An 18,710-nucleotide genomic window follows, 5' to 3' on the forward strand; every position below is an offset into this window, starting at 1 on the left:
AAATGGGATGCAGCTCTCAGAAGTGACTTTTCGTAGCAGAAGGTTTAGAATAGCAGCAAATTAGCTTAAAAAAATCAACATTTTCTCTTTGCAAAATGTGTAGAATTAGTTATAAAACTGCAACAATTGTTTTGTGTCCCATGGCAAAATGTGTCGAATAAATGTTTTCCCAAGAAAACATTTTACATTTTAAAAATACAAGAGTTTCTATTGGAAAAATTCAGGAAGGTCCCTCCCCGTTTCGTTCCGTTTAAGAAACTTTCGCAACAGAATCGGTGGAATGAATACACGCATATTCGCGTGTTTCCATTGCACTTCAGTGCACACAAATTACTCGTAAAATCTTTCTAGCAAGGGCGATATTGCGCGTGCACACGACTGGCTTGCCATAGAAAACAAAGCTGTCTGCGCGGCATCCATTACAGCGGAGGGTGCAGACTTCGGGAATATATGAATATAGACGCTAGAAAACACTCCTGAATATGGATTTTCAGCGAGTATAGGATCATTTGAGACTCGGGCCTGTAAGGGCAGTGAGACTGCAGGACACTCGCGAAACTGACGAAATATACAGTTTTTATCGGGGTGCTTTGTCTTGGCCAGCTAGCAAACCATCATTGTCATTCGATTGGAAGCTATTCTACTAGTGTTTGCTAGATGGGGGCTGGGGTACATCGCCATGTTGTTATCAAATAGTAACTGTTAGAAAATACATATTGAAGTAAAGGCGGAAATTTTGTCCACCAGGTCCTTCGTTTTGGCCACAGGGAACCGAATCTCAACAGTCGCGGAAACCCACCACTGACTGTTGTCGTCGGTGACATGGCGGAGCAAGGCTACTCTTCTTGGTGAGTGCGCATAGGTATAGCCATTGCACGAGTTGGCTAATAGCCTGACTTGACTGCTGTATGTACTTTTTTTTTTTTTTTTTTTTTTACAGATCTAGTTGACAACCTGCATCGTTCCTAAATAAATCAGCCACTATTTTGTTTAACTAGAATTAGATGGCCCTGTTTTCAAATTGTCTTCTTGAGATACCTAACTACGGTCCAAGTACAGGGCTAGCTCGCTATCTGCCAGTTAGCTAACTTAGCGGCTCGTCTTAATGTTGGCATTTCATTGGTCATACGGAAATGGTTATACAAGGTAGACGAATCTGTAAGGTTGTATATAATTGACGTTAGTTCGCCAACTCCTACCAAAATAATATTATTTAGTTAGCTATCTAGCTTGTAAGCCCCTCGTCAACATCAGTAGTTTTGTATGCATAAATATCTTATTGCTACATCTCGTTAGCCAGTTACACACAAAGGGAGCCTATGAGCGTAGCTAGCCTACCGAACCAGTTTACGCCTGCTAGCCAGGCTACGTTAGCAGAAAAGCTCACCGGCTTTATTCATGGCATGTCTAACTTTTCACACAATAATTATGTTGTCATTGTGATACATTTATGACACGCCCGGTGTTTTATAAAGTCGGAGAGAAATAGCTATGTTATTGAGTCATCCATTTTTATTTTGTTAATGACGTGCGCAGCTGGCTTGCTAGCAAGTCAACACCTCTAGCTTGTTTAGCTAACGTTAGCTAGCTTGTTATCTTGATTGTCCATCATAATAATCTGCTTCCTAAGAGTAGCTAGCTGGCTAAGTAAGGCATTGATCTGTACATCGGGGTTTATCTTTTCTCATTGTTAGCTATAACTAACTGATTGCAATCTCTACTGTAATGTGCCAGAATAATAGTTTTCAAAAAAGTGTTTTATGTGTGATAGCAAGTGTGCCATGCAGACCAATATTAGGTAGACTGATAAATAACATGTCCATCCTTGTCATTTGTCGATTTTTCGCAGTTGGAAATGGGGTCATTTTGTCCACTTTAGCTGTACATTTGATGTTTTTATTTGAAGGCCTATGCTGCAGATCATGGCATAATTAAAGTCAAATTATGTGCCATCTAAATGGCTAGTATTGTTTTTAAGTATTGATGTGGAGGCAAACATTTTTTTGCTCAGACACACCGGTAGGATTGTCAAACGTTTGCCTGTGTCGGCTGTCGATCTCTTTTGTGTTAACACAGCAAAGACCTTGAAGTCGTCAGCCATTCAGCCTTGTTAAAATATTCCAAACTAGAAGGCGGCAGTAACATTTTTTTGGCAATGCATGTCTGTGGTTGTTGCTTAGGTTTGGTCTAGATTAATGTTAGTTAGCTAGCTGAACTACTGTTGCTATTTTGCAGAAAACCCTTGTTTATTTATTTATTTTAACCTTTATTTTACTAGGCAAGTCAGTTATGAACAAATTCTTATTTACAATGACTGCCTACACAGGCCAAACATGGATGACGCTGGGCCAATTGTGCACCGCTCTATGGGACTCCCAATCACGGCTGGTTGTGATACAGCCTGGATTCAAATCAGGGTGTCTGTAGTGACGCCTCTAGCACTGAGATGCAGTGCCTTAGACCGCTGTGCCACCTGGGAGCCCATCTGGCTTGATAATACTAGCCAGATGGCCACAGCTCGATAACTACCTAGCAAGATGACAAAAAAATGATTTCATTCACTCTCCATAATTATGGTGTGGGGGGATCTCGGATGATTGAGGGGCAGCTCTCGGGAACTGTGTTGGGGGTCTTAGATGGTTGGTGACCTTGTGGTTGGGAGCTTGGGTCGGTGTCCGAGAGTTTGCTGGTTTGGGTCCCCGATTTGGCTTTGGTGGGAGATCTGTCGATGTGCCCTTTGGTGGGGAGCTTGACCCTGGATGCTCTGGGTGGCTGAATCATGTTATGGGTGTGCTTGTAATCATTAAGGACTGTGGAGATTTTCATGATTTAAAAAAAAAAAAAGTAATATTTTTTTTAACCTTTTATTTAACTAGGCAAGTCAGTTAAGAACAAATTCTTATTTTCAATGACGGCCTAGGAACAGTGGGTTAACTGCCTGTTCAGGGGCAGAACGACAGATTTGTTCCTTGTCAGGTTGGGGATTTGAACTTGCAACCTTTCGGTTACTAGTCCAACGCTCTAAACACTAGGCGCCCCTGCCGCCCCAATTGAGCTAAGTGCAGGCAAAATGTATAAAGGAAAACCTGGTTCAATCTGCTTTCCACCAGACACTGGTGACCATAGACCTTTTTTTTAATACCTTTTTATTTAACTAGGCAAGTCAGTTAAGAACACATTATTATTTTCAATGACTGCCTAGGAACAGTGGGTCAACTGCCTTGTTCAGGGGCAGAACGACAGATTTTTTACCTTGTCAGCTCAGGGATTCGATCTAGCTACCTTTCGGTTACTAGTCCAACGATCTCTAACCACTAGGCCACCATTGTTCCTGTTCCCAAGAAAGCTAAGGTAACTGAGCTAAACGACTACCACCCCGTAGCACTCACTTCCGTCATCATGAAGTGCTTTGAGAGACTAGTCAAGGACCATATCACCTCCACCCTACCTGACACCCTAGACCCACTCCAATTTGCTTACCGCCCCCAATAGGTCCACAGACGACGCAATCGCAACCACACTGCACACACTGCCCTAACCCATCTGGACAAGAGGAATACCTATGTGAGAATGTTGTTCATCGACTACAGCTCAGCATTTAACACCATAGTACCCTCCAGACTCGTCATCAAGCTCGAGACCCTGGGTCTCGACCCCACCCTGTGCAACTGGGTACTGGACTTCCTGATGGGCCGCCCCCAGGTGGTGAGGGTAGGTAACAACATCTCTACCCCGCTGATCCTCAACACTGGGGCCCTACAAAGGTGCGTTCTGAGCCCTCTCCTGTACTCCCTGTTCACCCACGACTGCGTGGCCATGCACGCCTCCAACTCAATCATCAACTTTGCGGACGACACCACAGTGGTAGGCTTGATTACCAACAACGACGAGACGGCCTACAAGGAGGAGGTGAGGGCCCTCGGAGTGTGGTGTCAGGAAAATAACCTCGCACTCAACGTCAACAAAACATAGGAGATGATTGTGGACTTCAGGAAACAGCAGAGGGAGCACCCCCCTATCCACATCGACGGGACAGTAGTGGAGAAGGTGGAAAGTTTTAAGTTCCTCAGCGTACACATCACGGACAAACTGAATTGGTCCACCCACACACAGTCTAATGTTAGCTAGCTTCCATTGAACGTGGTTGGTCAGCTACCTGCAGGGTAGTAACATCATGAGTTGTGATTATGCTTCATTGTTTACCTAGCGAGCTAGCTAATGTTAGCTGGCTGGCTCGCTAGCTATCTAGGTAAGTGAATAGGAGTGAACATTTTAGAAAAAAACATGTTTTTCCCTCATCAATCTACGCACTACCCCATAATGACAGCTTTTAGGTTGACATTTTAGATGGCAAAATGTTATGAGACTCAACATTGAGCTCAGGTGCATCCTGTTCCCATTGATTATCCTTGATGTTTCTAGAACTTGGGAGTCCACCTGTGGTAAATTCAATTGTTTGGACATGATTTGGAAAGGCACACACCTGTCTATATAAGATCCCACAGTTGACAGTGCATATCAGAGCAGAAACAAAACATAAGGTCGAAGGAATTTTCCGTACAGCTCAGAGACCGGATTGTGTCAAGGCACCGATCTGGGGAAGGGTACCAAAAACAAATGTCTGCAGCATTGAAGGTCCCCAAGAACATCATGGCCTCCATCATTCTTAAATGGAAGTTTGAAAATGATCCGCTACAGGGATGGGTAGCGTCAAGAAGTTAAATGGAAGAAGTTTGGAACCACCAAGACTCTTCCTTGAGCTGACTGCCCAGCCAATCTGAGCAATCGAGGGAGAAGGGCCTTGGTCAGGGAGGTGACCAAGAACCCGATGGTCACTCTGACAGAGCTCCAGAGTTCCTCTGTGGAGATGAGGAGAACCTTCCAGAAGGACAACCATCTCTGCAGCACTCCGCCTCTTCTCAGTAAAAGGCACATGACAGCCCACTTGGAGTTTGCCAAAAGGCACTTAAAGGACTCTCAGACCATGATAAACAAGATTCTCTGGCCTGTTTTTTTATTTTTTTTATTAGGAAATCTAAGCATCGCATCTGGAGGAAACCTGGCACCATCCCTATGGTAAAAGGTAGTGGTGGCAGCATCATACTGTGGGGATATTTTTCAGAGGCAGACACTGGGCGACTAGTCAGGTTCGAGGGAAAGATGAACAAAGTATAGAGAGATCCTCCTGTGTTGTCTTGGCTGTGTGCTTAGGGTCGTTGTCCTGTTGAAAGGTGGACCTTCGCCCCAGACTGAGGTCCTGGGCGCTCCGCAGCAGGTCTTCATCAAGGATCTCTACTTTACTCTCTGTTCATCTTTCCCTCCATCCTGACTAGTCGCCCAGTGTCTGCCGCTGATAAATATCACAGCATGAAGCTGCCACCACCATGCTTCACAGTAGGGATGGTGCCAGGTTTCCCCCAGACGTGACGCCTGGCATTCAGGCCAGAGTTCAATCTTGGTTTCATCAGACCAGAGAGTCTTGTTTCTCGTTGTCTGAGAGTCCTTTAGGTGCCACTCCTTTACTGAGGAGTGGCTTCCGTCTGACCACTCCACCAGTAAAGGCCTGATTAGTGGAGTGTTGCAGAAATCGTTGGCCTCCTGGAAGGTTCTCACTTCTTCACAGGGGAACTCTAGAGCTCTGTCAGAGTGACCATCGGGTTCTTGGTCACCTCCATGACCAAGGCCCTTCTCCCCTGATTGTTCAGTTTGGCTGGGCAGCCAGCTCTAGGAAGAGTCTTGGTGGTTCCAAACTTCTTCCATTTAAGAATGATGGAGGCCACGGTGTTCTTGGGGACCTTCAATGCTGCAGACATTTGTTTTTGGTACCCTTCCCCAGATCTGTCTCGACACAATCCTGTCTCGCAGCTCTACGGACAATTCCTTCGACCTCATGGCTTGATTTTTGCTCTGACATGCACTGTCAACTGTGGGACCTTCTATAGATAGGTGTCTGCCTTTCCAAATCATGTCCAATCAATTGAATTTACCACCGGTGGGCTCCAAGTTGTGTTAACATCTCAAGGATGATCAATGGAAACAGGATGCACCTGAGCTCAGTTTCATGTCTCATAGCAAAGGGTCTGAATACTTATGTAAATAAGGTGTTTCTGTTTTTTAAAATCTTAATACATTTGCTAACATTTATTAAAGCAGTTTTTGCTTTGTCATTATGGGGTATGGTGTGTAGATTGATTAAAATGTTCCCCTCAATTTCATAATACTGTAACGTAACAAAATGTGGAAAAAGTCAAGGGGTCTGAATACTTCCCGAATGCTCTGTAAGTACAAAAATTATCCCAAATGTGACCAGAGGGGAATATTCAAATTATTTCAAAACCAACAGAAAATAGGCTATTTGTTACAGAAGTAAGAATCGTTGTCAAATAATGTAAAAATGCAAACAACTGTTCAGAGACTGTTTTAAAATGTAGGTAACCTCTCTCAATAAGATTTAGTACAGACCAGGCCTGACATGGGCTGGACCCTATGATCACCTGGCTACATAGCCGATGCCTGCGGGACTGATGATTAATCTCGGTACTCCATTTTTGTTGATTTTGTTTATCTGTTGACCCCAGCCTCGAACTCAGGCCCTGTGTGTAGTTAACTGACCCTCTCTGCCCATTCATTGACATTTTACCTGTTGTCTTAGCTGATTAGCTGTTGTCTTACCCGTTGTCTTATCTAGCTCTCCCAATCAACACCTATGATTGCTTTATGTCTCTCTAATGTCAGCATGCCTTTGTATACAGTTGTTTAGGGTAGTTATCATTGTTTTATTTTACTACGGCGCACCTAGCCCCACTCAACATGCCTCAGATACCTCTTTTGTCCCACCTTCCACACATGCGGTGACCTCACCTGGCATAACTAGTGCCCCCAGAGATGCAAACTCTCTTATTGTCACTCAATGCTTAGTTTTACCTCCACTGTACTCACACCCTACCATACCCCTGTCTGTACATTCTACTCTGAATCTATTCTACCACGCCCAGAAATCTGCTCCTTTTATTCTCTGCCCCCAACGCACTAGACGACCAGTTTTGATAGCCTTTAGCCGTACCCTCATCCTACTCCTTCTCTGTTCCTCGGTTGATGTAGAGGTTAATCCATGCCCTGTGTGTCCACAGGTGCTCTCATTTGTTGACTTCTGTAACGTAAAAGCCTTGGTTTCATGCATGTTAACATCAGAACCTTCCTTAAGTTTGTTTTACTCACTGCTTTAGCACACTCTACCAACCTTGATGTGCTTGCCGTGTCTGAATCCTGGCTTAGGAAGGCCACCAAAAATTTGGAGATTTCTATCCCCAACTACAACATTTTCCGTCAAGATAGAACTGCCAACGGGTGAGGAGTTGGCCTGCAGAGTTCTGTCATACTTTCCAGGTCTATGCCCAAACAGTCCGAGCTTCTAATTTTAAAAATTAATCTCTCCAGAAATAAGTTGTTCACTGTTGCTGCCTGTTATAGACCCACCTCAGCTACCAGCTGTGCCCTGGACACCATATGTGAATTGATTGCCCCCCATCTATCTAAAGAGTTTGTTCTGTTATGTGACCTAAACTGGGATATGCTTAACACCCTGGCCATCCTACAATCTAAGCTAGATGCCCTCAATCTCACAAAAATTATCAAGGAACCCACCAGGTACAACCCCAAATCCGTAAACATGGGAACCCTCATAGATATTATCCTGACCAGCTTGCCCTCCAAATACACCTCTGCTGTTTTCAATCAGGATCTCAGCGATCACTGCCTCATTGCCTGCATCTGTTATGGGTCCGCAGTCAAACTACCACCCCTCATCACTGTCAAACGCTCCCTAAAACACTTCTGCAAGCAGACCTTTCTAATTGACCTAGCCCGGGTATCCTGGAAGGATATTGACCACATCCCGTCAGTAGAGGAGACCTGGATGTTCTTTTAAAAGTAATTTACCCACCATCTTAAATAAGCATGCCCCTTTCAAAAAATGTAGAACTAAGAACAGATATAGCCCTTGGTTCACTTCAGACCTGACTGCCCTCGACCACCACAAAAACATCCTGTGGCGTACTGCGCTAGCATCAACTAGTCCCCGCGATATGCAACTTTTCAGGGAAGTCAGGAACCAATACACACAGTCAGTTCGGAAAGCAAAGACTAGCTTTTTCAAACAGAAATTTGCATCCTGTACCTAACTCCAAAAAGTTCTGGGACACTAAAGTCCATGAAGAATAAGAGCACCTCCTCCCAGCTGCCCACTGCACGGAGGCTAGGGAACATGGTCACCACCGATTTCTAAATCTACGATAATTGAGAATTTCATTAAGCATTTCTCTACGGCTGGCCATGCTTTCCACCTGGCTTCCCCAACCCTTGCCAACCGCTCCACACCCCCCACAGCTACTTGCCCAAGCCTCCCCAGCTCTCCTTCACCCAAATCCAGATAGCAGATGTTCTGAAAGAGCTGCAAAACCTGGACCTGTACAAATCAGCTGGACTAGACAATCTGGATCCTCTCTTTCTAAAATTATCCGCCACCATTGTTGCAACCCCTATTTCTATTTTTTTCAACCTTTCGTATCGTCCGAGATTCCTAAAGATTGGAAAGCTGCCGCGGTCATCCCCCTCTTCAAAGGGACAGTACTGTGCAGCCGCCTTCATCGTCCTGGCCAAGGCTTTCGACTCTGTCAATCATCGTATTTTTATCGGCAGACTCAGCGGCCTTGGTTACTAAAATGACTGCCTCGCCTGGTTCACCAACTACTTCTCAGAGTTCAGTGTGTCAGATTTGGGAGGGCCTGTTGTCTGGAAGTCTCTATGGGGGTACCACAGGGTTCAATTCTCAGGCCGACACTTTTCTATGTATATATCAACAATGTCGCTCTTACTGCGGGTGATTCCCCGTTCCACTTATAAGCAGACAACACCATTCTGTATACTTCTGGCCCCTCTTTGGACACTGTTAACAAACCTCCAAATGAGGTTCAATGGCATACAGCACTCATTCTGTGGTCTCCAACTGCTCTTAAGAATCTTCAATCCAAAATTAAATCTATAATTGGCTTCCTATTTTGCATCAAAGCCTCCTTCACACACGTTGCTAAACATACCCTCGTAAAACTGACTATCCCTATATTGTTTTTATTGACCTTTTTTGTTCTTTTGCACACCAGTATTTCTACTTGCACATCTATCACTCCAGTGTTAATTTGCTAAATTGTAATTACTTCTTTACTATTGGCCTATTTATTGCCTTACCTCCTTACTCCATTTGCACACACTGTATATTGATTTTTCTATTGTGTTATTTGACTGTACTTTTGTTTATCCCATGTGTAACTCTGTTTTTTGTCGCACTGCTTTGCTTTATTTTGATCAGGTCACAGTTGTAAATGAGAACTTGTTCTCAACTGGCCTACCTGGTTAAATAAAGGTGAAATAAAACACAATGTAGAAATAATAGCCTACTTTGACAATTCAGTTAATGCAACAAGTATTAGAGACGAAGAGAGAAGATACGCAACTGTTTAGAGAAATTATTTGTAGGATGTATTTCACACTGTCACTTTAGTGTTTGCGTTTAGCCTACAACATATCATGGAACTTCTGGAACCACGGCCCCACCCTGCAAAGTGTCACAGAACACGTGGAGTACCCAACAGAGGTTTTTCCCACTCTTTGCCCTGCATCCACTCCGGATGCGCACCCTCTCTTGTGCCCTTCAAGCTTCACCTGCTTTCCAATGAGTTACAACTCAGTTCACACGCCCTGGTGCCACACTATTGGCTCTCCTCTTCCTGCCACTGTAGCCATATCACAAAGTGATTGCACAAGCTGAATTTTGAATGCTTTAGGCCCCTGCATTTGGGGTTTCTGGTAAGGGGCCTTTTGCAGGGTCCCCCACACAATTTATGATGGCAATGTTGAGCATCCCCCAAACACATACTTCCACAATGTTCTGCCTGTGCATCCAATATTGTAATCGCTCCTCGGTTGGTCATGATGGCCAACCCCGCCCATTCTCTTGGTATAACCCAATACAAGCTCTAGAGCAGATAAGTTCCTACCACTTAAAAACGACTCCAAACCCCTTGCCACTGTCCCTTTAGCCCCAGGCTGTGTGGTACAATGGTAGGACTTGGGGCAGACACACTCGATGGAAATGTAGGCTTCCCTCTCAGGTGTGCTCTCCCTTTTCCCCTCCCTCTGCTCTGTACTCTCATTCTGCTTCCACTCTCCACATCTCTATCTCTCTAATCATCTCTAACTCCTCTTTCTCCATGCCTTTTTGCTGCTGAGCCCTGACTCCATATCATGCCCTTTGTTTTCACTGACCTAGAGGAACAGAGGAACAGGGAGAGGAGCAACAAATATGATGCAATTGTAGTCAGGAACAACTCACTCAATGTCTCTTCCTTCCTCCTTTTTTTCTCTAAACCATAAACCTAATAAAGGGTTTCCATAATAAATTGTGTGATAGTTACCCGGCTCCCTTTCCACACTCTCCCTCTCCTCCAATCAACTCTTGCTTTCTTGCTTGACTAGCTACAGAGTTAGCCAATGTTGGCTGATTAGTTACGAAGCTGGGACAGTTTCCAAATTAATTGCATCAGTAGAAATGGGCCAAAACAAGTAGTTTGTTAGCTGGCTTTGTAAACAAATATCCTTCTCATATGAGCTCCACTGCGCAGGCATCTACTACTTTAACATGACAGCTAAGCTGTCTAAGCAGGGGTGGCAGGGTAGCCTAGTGGTTAGAGCATTGGACTAGTAACCGAAAGGTTGCAAGTTCAAATCCCCGAGCTGACAAGGTACAAAATCTGTTGTTCTGCCCCTGAACAGGCAGTTAACCCACTGTTCCTAGGCCGTCATTGAAAATAAGAATTTGTTCTCAACTGACTTGCCTAGTAAAATAAAGGTAAAAAAAATATATAATAATAATAGGAAGACAAGCCAATGAGTATCTGTACCTTGCAAACATGACAAACTATAACCTGAGCCCAACAGATAAACACAAATTACTCTAGCCTTCATTTCAGTGGCTAGTTAGCTGCCCTTTATGGCTGGCTAGTGAAAGTGACAGCTGAGGTTGGCTGCTTTGAGCGCAGCCCAAATTTACCTCTACACACCTTTTCTTGCCTGACCAACTAGCTAGCTAGCTAAACACTGAAACTATTTCCATGTGACAGAGAGAAATCATTCGAGCTCCTCTGCTGATGTGCTCGCCTGTCCCAACCAAGCTATCATTACATGACAGTGCTTGCTATTCCCCAAGTTTCACAGCATCAAACGTTGACAACACCAAACGTTCAGTATCAGTCAAAAGTTTGGACACCTACTCATTCAAGGGTTTTTCTTTCTTTCTTTTTTACTATTTTCTACATTATAGAATAATAGTGAAGACATCAAGACTATGAAATTGCACACCTGGAATCCTGTAGTAACCAAAAGTGTTTTTGTTTGAGAATCTTCAAGGTAGCCACCTTATTTCCTTGATGACAGCTTTGCACACTCTTGGCATTCTCTCAACCAGCTTCACCTGGAAAGCTTTTTCCGACAGTCTTGAAGGAGTTCCCACATGCTGGGCACTTGTTAGCTGCTTTTCCTTCACTCTGCGGTCCAACTCATCCCAAACCATTTCAATTGGGTTGAGGTCATCTGAGTGTGGAGGCCAGGTCATCTGAGTGTGGAGGCCAGGTCATCTGAGTGTGGAGGCCAGGTCATCTGAGTGTGGAGGCCAGGTCATCTGAGTGTGGAGGCCAGGTCATCTGAGTGTGGAGGCCAGGTCATCTGATGCAGCACTCATCACTCTCCTTGGTCAATTAGCCCTTACACAGCCTGGAGGTGTGTTGGGTCATTGTCCTGTTGAAAAACAAATGATAGTCCCACTAAGTGCAAACCAGATGGGATGGCGTATCGCTGCAGAATGCTGTGGTAGCCATGTGGGCTAAGTGTGCCTTGAATTCTAAATAAATCAGACTGTGTCACCAGCAAAGCACCGTCACATGACCTCCATGCTTCACGGTGGAAACCATACATGCGTCTCACAAAGACACTCCGGTTGGAACTAAAAATCGCACATTTGGACTCGTCAGACCAAAGGACAGATTTCCACCGGTCTAATGTCCATTGCTCGTGTTTCTTGACCAAATCAAGTCTCTTCTTATTATTATTGGTGACCTTTTAGTAGTTGTTTCTTTGCAGCAATTCAACCATGAAGGCTTAATTCATGTAGTCTCCTCTGAACAGTTGTTTGTTACTTGAACTCTGAAGCATTTATTTGGGCTGCAATTTCTGAGGCTGGTAACTCTATTGAACTCATGCTCTGTAGCAGAAGTAACTCTGGGTCTTCCTTTCCTGTGGCGGTCCTCATGAGAGCCAGTTTCATCTGTGCTTGATGGTTTTTGCAATTGCAATTGAAGAAAGTTTCTAAATTCTTCACATTTCCTGCATTTACTGATCTTCACGTGTTAAAGTAATGATGGCCTGTCATTTCTCTTTGCTTATTTGAGCTGTTCTTGCCATAGTCCTATTTGGTAAAAGACCAAGTCCATATTATCTTCTGTATACCACCACTAACTTGTCACAACACAACTGATTGGCTCAAACGCATTAAGAAGGAAAGAAATTCCACAAATTAACTTTTAACAAAGCACACCTGTTAATTGAAATGCATTCCATACCTCATGAAGCTGGTTGAGAGAATGCCATGTGTGCAAAGCTCTCAAGGCAAAGTGTGGCTATTTGAAGAATCTCCCATTTTTAAAATATATTTTGAATCAACTCTTTTTTTTTAATTATTTTTTTACTACATGATTCCATGTGTTATTTCATAGTTTTGATGTCTTCACTATTATGCTACAATGTAGAAAATAGTAAAGAAAAATCGACCCACTTATAACTCAATGTAGCCAAGTTAGCCATGTTATTAATACAACTTTGTTGACATATGCATCACTGAAGTATACTATGGGCTACTCTGTAATATATTCTGTGGAGGAAATGGATGATCTGAAATCTCTCTCGCTCTCTGTCTATAGGGCGTACTCACTCGTCGACTCCAGCCAGGTGTCCACTTTCCTCATCTCCATCCTCCTCATTGTCTATGGCAGCTTCAGGTGGGTACCCCGTCTAAGTGCTTACATCCCAGATAGGCAGACACTCGTCACTATGGGGCTCATCTTTTTTATCATGTTATTTCCATTATAGTAATCATTGAACACCTATGTTGAGCTATCCACCCTTTTTAAAACAAGTCTTTGCTGTTCTCTCTGTGAGAGAAGCTTGATTTATTTCAGTTAGTCAACCTTTTTTTTCCACCTTTCCCTCTTTCCCCATGCAGATCGTTGAACATGGACTGTGAGAACCAGGAGAAGGATAAGGATGGTAACCCTGTCCCGAATGGGGCCTTCAACAATGGCAACACAAACAACAGTGAGTCTCACATATTTGGTGAGACATAAGACATACAGAGCGTGTGTTTTTCTTTTCTGTTTACAAGTTGGAAGTCGTCATACCATGGATTCTGCATATTTGTTGGTTGGTTTGTTTGCTGTTACCCAGGCTATAGATGCAGCACGTGCAGAAATGTGTATGCCTGTGTGTGTATGATAGTGATTGTCTATCTCTGTGTGTTTGAGCATTCTCACTTGTGCATGTATTGTGTTGTCTTGCAGGTATTCAAACCATAGACTCCACGCAGGCTCTGTTCCTGCCCATAGGAGCCTCCGTGTCTCTGCTCGTCATGTTCTTTTTCTTCGACTCTGTCCAGGTGGTTTTCACCATTTGCACCGCAGGTACCGGACCCGTCACACCACACACACACACACAAACAAATGTGCCATAGTGTTAGAGCAATTTCTTGTCTAAAGGTAAGCAGACATTAATTTAGTTGTTTCCTTAGAGCATGATATATTAGTTGTGCAGTTAGGCAAAATACAAGTCATCATGCATTGATTTAACAAAAACATTTCTCTGCATACTTCTTATGGGTGAGATGACAATGATTATCACTGTTAAACTGAGTGGAAACCACTGGACTGAAACAAACCGTCTGGTTACGAGTAGTCTCTTGTTCACTTATCTATCTCCCTCTTTGTTGTTCCTCATCAGTTCTTGCGACAATTGCGTTTGCATTCCTCCTGTTGCCAATGTGCCAGTACTTGACCAGACCCTGCTCCCCACAAAACAAGTAAGTAAGTTTCTTTGTCCATTTGTCTCGCTCTCTTTCTCTCTCCCAGGACCCTGCTGTCTTCCTCTCCCCCCTCTGGCTCTCTTTATCTCTATTGTTCTCTCTTATCTCTCACAAATCTACATAATGCCATTTGAATTGGTGTGCCTGCTGGCCTGTGATCACTTTGGCACCAAAAATAGCAAAATATCAATTGTTCCGCAGCATATGCTAATGGATCTCTATTCACTCCAAAGGCACAACTGATTCGGCACCATCCGTCCTCAGGCTCATCAATAGGATGTTAGAGATGCATGGTATCATGTTGGTCCACATGTCAAACTGAGAGGCTACCATAGCCAAGTCTCCAATGTCACAACTCTTTAATTCCCCTTTTCTGTTTGACAATGTAAAGCATCTTGCCTTTATTTGAACTCTTAACCTGGACCGCCATGTCCAGGTTTTGAGTAAACTTTGCTATATCTACATATTTAACCCCGTACATATGGACGTGTTTAGAAAATATAATTTTCCAGTGAAGAGATTGTGTATTGTCCAGTGTGTATAAACCATCTCTCTCCCTCCTCCCCCCTGTAGGATCTCGTTTGGCTGCTGTGGGCGCTTCACTCTGGCCGAGCTCCTCGCCTTCTCCCTCTCTGTCATGCTGGTGCTGATTTGGGTGCTGACGGGACACTGGCTGCTCATGGATGGTATATCATTGTGTCATAACTACCTTGTGTTTGTGAACGTGTGTGGGGGCATAAACGGCGTGTTTCAGATTGTTTGCCATTGCCTTTCTTTAGTTTCTCTATCTCAGTTTGTGTGTCTCACTCTCTGCGCTCCATTGTGTTTTTGAGCTGCATGTGTTCATATTAGAGGTCTTCATGGGTCCAACGGAACCAGAGTTTTCGAGATCGGGACTGGAGCGGGCGCGCGTCCTAAATTCTGACTTTTGTCTCGGATCAGGGTTGGGACTGAAATAATTGCCACAGGTCTTGGGTATGTGCAATCAAAATTAATTTACCGACTCGACCTTATTGGACCTGCCCTCTGTTAATTTTGTGTTTGTGTGATGAGAACTGCACACGCTTGTTATCTGAGTCAGCTAATTGCAACTCAATAAATCGTATAGCTTATGTCCAGCTGAAACTGGTTCCGGCTGCTCATCTCAGTAGCCTAGGCTACTGTTATTGCGAAGATGGAGTAAAACAAAAGTTAGGGGATGGGGAGTATAGTGAAAAGAAGCCGACAAGGGGAATGTCCTCGGACAAGTTTTCATATTCTAGTGGACAAAGGTGAGAAGCATGTTGGTGTGGCCTAATGGACTGTGCTATTTAGGTTTGATGCAATTTTCTACCTTTCATTTATTTATTTTCATATTCAATCAATTGTGTTATTATTATTTGTATTGTAAATCCATTATTATAGACCTATTAATAATCTAAACCAGTTCTTTAAATAACTTATGCAAAAATTGGTATGTTTTACTTTTTGTTGCCTAACTTTGTGCTTTGTATTTAGTTTAAGGCTAAATGGCAAAAAAATCAATGTTAAAAGTAGGCCTCTTGTAAAATAAATAGCATTAATCTATTGCTGTCATTTGTTGGGAAGGACTACTGTTGGCAATCTCTTTTGTTGGTAAAAGCGTCTATAGTCCAGTTCTGTATTTTTATTATAAAAGACTTGACTGACTTTTGTTACTACCCTAATAAAGTTAAGCAACTTTTGTGTAGGTATGGTTATTATTAAACTTAGGCAGTGCACACGGGCACTCAAACTGACTCTTGACAGTTGAACTTCGGGTGAGGGGACTGTTTTAGGCTTAGCAGAGTTGCTCCTTTAGCCTAACAATTATCATGCTTAACTTTCTAAAAAATATTCTGATAGAACATTTACAAAGTAGCCTCCTGTACACATATAGCAGTAGTAGCCTATACAGATATCTGACAAATCTAAAGAAATCCATGGTGCCGGCATATCTCTCTCGTTCTCTCTAGACTGGTCTCCCTTTATATATGAATATTCTACACAATGAATAGTAGTTTTTGTTATAGGCAGTTGTTAAGGGCACGTAACTGTGGATCATTTGGCCAATATCACTTGTTTATTGATGGCGCTAGCAGCGCCCAGTTGGGAGTTTTCGTTCGTTCTGCTTTCGGATCTGAACAGGTCTCTCTGAGCCGAACCAGCACGGGTATCTTTACCACGGCCCTTTTCGGAATGGGTCTGACTGTCCTCGGGTCCATTGGGAACAGTCTGTTTTTAAAATGTAATTACTGCATATTTGGTTGGGTGGTTTTTGGACATGTGAAGACCTCTAGTTCATGTCTGATTCCTCTCTCTCGTGCTCTCTGAGCTTCATGTGTGTGTTCATAAAAGTTTGATTCCTCTGTCTATCTCAGATCTGTGTGTGTGCATTTCTTTCCTTCTCTCCCCCTCCATGTGTGATATTCCTCTATCTCTCTCCTCAGCTCTAGCCATGGGGTTGTGTGTGGCCATGATAGCGTTTGTGCGGCTGCCCAGTCTGAAGGTGTCTTGCCTGCTGCTGTCAGGGCTGCTCATCTATGACGTGTTCTGGGTAAGAGAGCCACTCTCCTCCCTTCACCCCACCGCCACCCAGTTGACCCAAATACGACTGCTAAAACACTGGCAGGGTCATGAGTCATCCGGCCCGCGAGGGGGTCCAATCTGGCCCGCGAGGGGGTCCAATCTGGCCCGCGAGGGGGTCCAATCTGGCCCACGGGTGGTTTGATTATTTTTTTTTGAGTTACAAATATCTTGAATGTGTCCAGCGTGCTAATAATCACCAAAATTTAAGCTAGACAGTTGGGGAACATGGAAAATTCCAAAACACTATGATGAAAAATTAAGTGGGGGGCTGTCAATATTTTGATCCCTAGTTGCACCACACGTTCCCAAGCCATCTTGGTGTTCAATGTGTACATTTATATTTTTTAAACTGTGGTGCTTTGTGTTTGATGTTGTAAATGTTTCTGCAACTTTGTGTGCTATTTTGGCCTCTTGTAAAAGAGGTGGTTAATTTCAATGAGACTAACCTGGTAATATATAATTCAAGTAAAACTATGGATAGAGGACTATTTTTAGCACATTTTGATGGTGAGGAAATGCATAAAAAAATTAAGGGGTGTGTGAACTAGAGGTCGACCGATTAATCGGAATGGCCGATTTAATTAGGGCCGATTTCAAGTTTTCATAACAATCGGATACCGGTATTTTTGGACCCCGATTTTGCCTATTTTTATTTATTTTTATGCCTGTATTTAACTAGGCAAGTCAGTTAAGAACACATTCTTATTCAATGACATCCTAGGAACAGTGGGTTAACTGCCTTGTTCAGAACGACAGATTTTTTTACCTTGTCAGCTCAGGGATTCAATCTTGCAACCTTGCGGTTAGCTAGTCCAACGCTCTAACCGCCTCTCATTGCACTCCGAGGAGCCTGCCTGTTACGCGAATGCAGTAAGAAGCCATGTTAAGTTGCTAGCTAGCATTAAACTTATCTTATAAAAATCAGTCAATCATAATCACTAGTTAACTACACATGGTTGATGATATTACTAGTTTATCTAGCGTGTCTTGCGTCGCATATAATCGATGCGGTGCGCATTTGCGAGCAAGGACTGTCGTTGCTCCAAACGTGTGCCTAACCATAAACATCAATGCCTTTCTTAAAATCAATACACAGAAGTATATATTTTTAATCCTGCATATTTAGCTAAAAGAAATCCAGGTTAGCAGGCAATATTAACCAGGTGAAATTTTGTCACTTCTCTTGCGTTCATTGCACGCAGAGTCAGTGCATATGCAACAGTTTGGGCCGCCTCATTTGCCATTTTACGTAATAATGACATAACATTGAAGGTTGTGCAAGGTAACAGGAATATTTAGACTGATGGATGCCACCCGTTAGGTAAAATACAGAACGGTTCCGTATTTCACTCAAAGAATAAACGTTTTGTTTTCGAGATGATAGTTTCTGGATTTGACCATATTAATGACCTAAGGCTCGTATTTCTGTGTGTTATAATTAAGTCTATGATTTGATAGAGAAGTCTGACTGAAAGACTGTAGGCACCAGTAGGCTCGCAAGCATTCATTCAAACAGCACTTTTGTGCGTGTTCTCATGTTCTGAGCAAGGAACTAAAACGTTAGCTTTCTTACATGGCACATATTGCACTTTTACTTTCTTCTCCAACACTTTTGTTTTTGCATTATTTAAATGAAATTGAACATGTTTCATTTATTTAAGGCTAAAATGATTTTATTGGTGTATTAAGTTAAAATAAGTGTTCATTCAGTATTGTTGTAATTGTCATTATTATAAATAAAAAATTTAAATCGGACGATTAATCGGTATCGGCTATTTCTCGGCGCTGAAAAATCATAACCGATCGACCTCTAGTGTGAACCCCAAAAGCGGCCCCGGGGCAAAATTAGAATGTCACCCCGGCTGTCAAATCAAATCACATTTTATTGGTCACATACACATGGTTAGCAGATGCTAATGCAAGTGTAGCGAAATGCTTGTGCTTC

At 43.2% G+C, this 18,710-nt stretch overlaps 1 protein-coding gene across 2 annotated transcripts in view; it reads left to right on the top strand.

The window, feature by feature from the left end:
• The first annotated feature begins 297 nt into the window (after positions 1-297).
• LOC112231076 (signal peptide peptidase-like 3) overlaps positions 298-18,710 on the top strand; it is a 42,354-nt gene continuing 23,941 nt past the window's right edge. The window contains exons 1-7 of one of the 2 annotated variants that reach the window (XM_024397609.2): positions 298-848; positions 13,026-13,103; positions 13,328-13,419; positions 13,662-13,781; positions 14,098-14,176; positions 14,753-14,865; positions 16,627-16,733. In XM_024397609.2, coding sequence (XP_024253377.1) covers positions 823-848; positions 13,026-13,103; positions 13,328-13,419; positions 13,662-13,781; positions 14,098-14,176; positions 14,753-14,865; positions 16,627-16,733 — 615 coding nt within the window. In that variant the 5' untranslated portion in view covers positions 298-822. Of the gene's footprint in view, positions 849-13,025; positions 13,104-13,327; positions 13,438-13,661; positions 13,782-14,097; positions 14,177-14,752; positions 14,866-16,626; positions 16,734-18,710 lie in introns of both variants that reach the window. The other variant, XM_024397608.2, reaches the window with a different exon arrangement.

This window comes from Oncorhynchus tshawytscha, linkage group LG33 (assembly GCF_018296145.1).
Source record: "Oncorhynchus tshawytscha isolate Ot180627B linkage group LG33, Otsh_v2.0, whole genome shotgun sequence".
Taxonomy (NCBI): domain Eukaryota; kingdom Metazoa; phylum Chordata; class Actinopteri; order Salmoniformes; family Salmonidae; genus Oncorhynchus; species Oncorhynchus tshawytscha.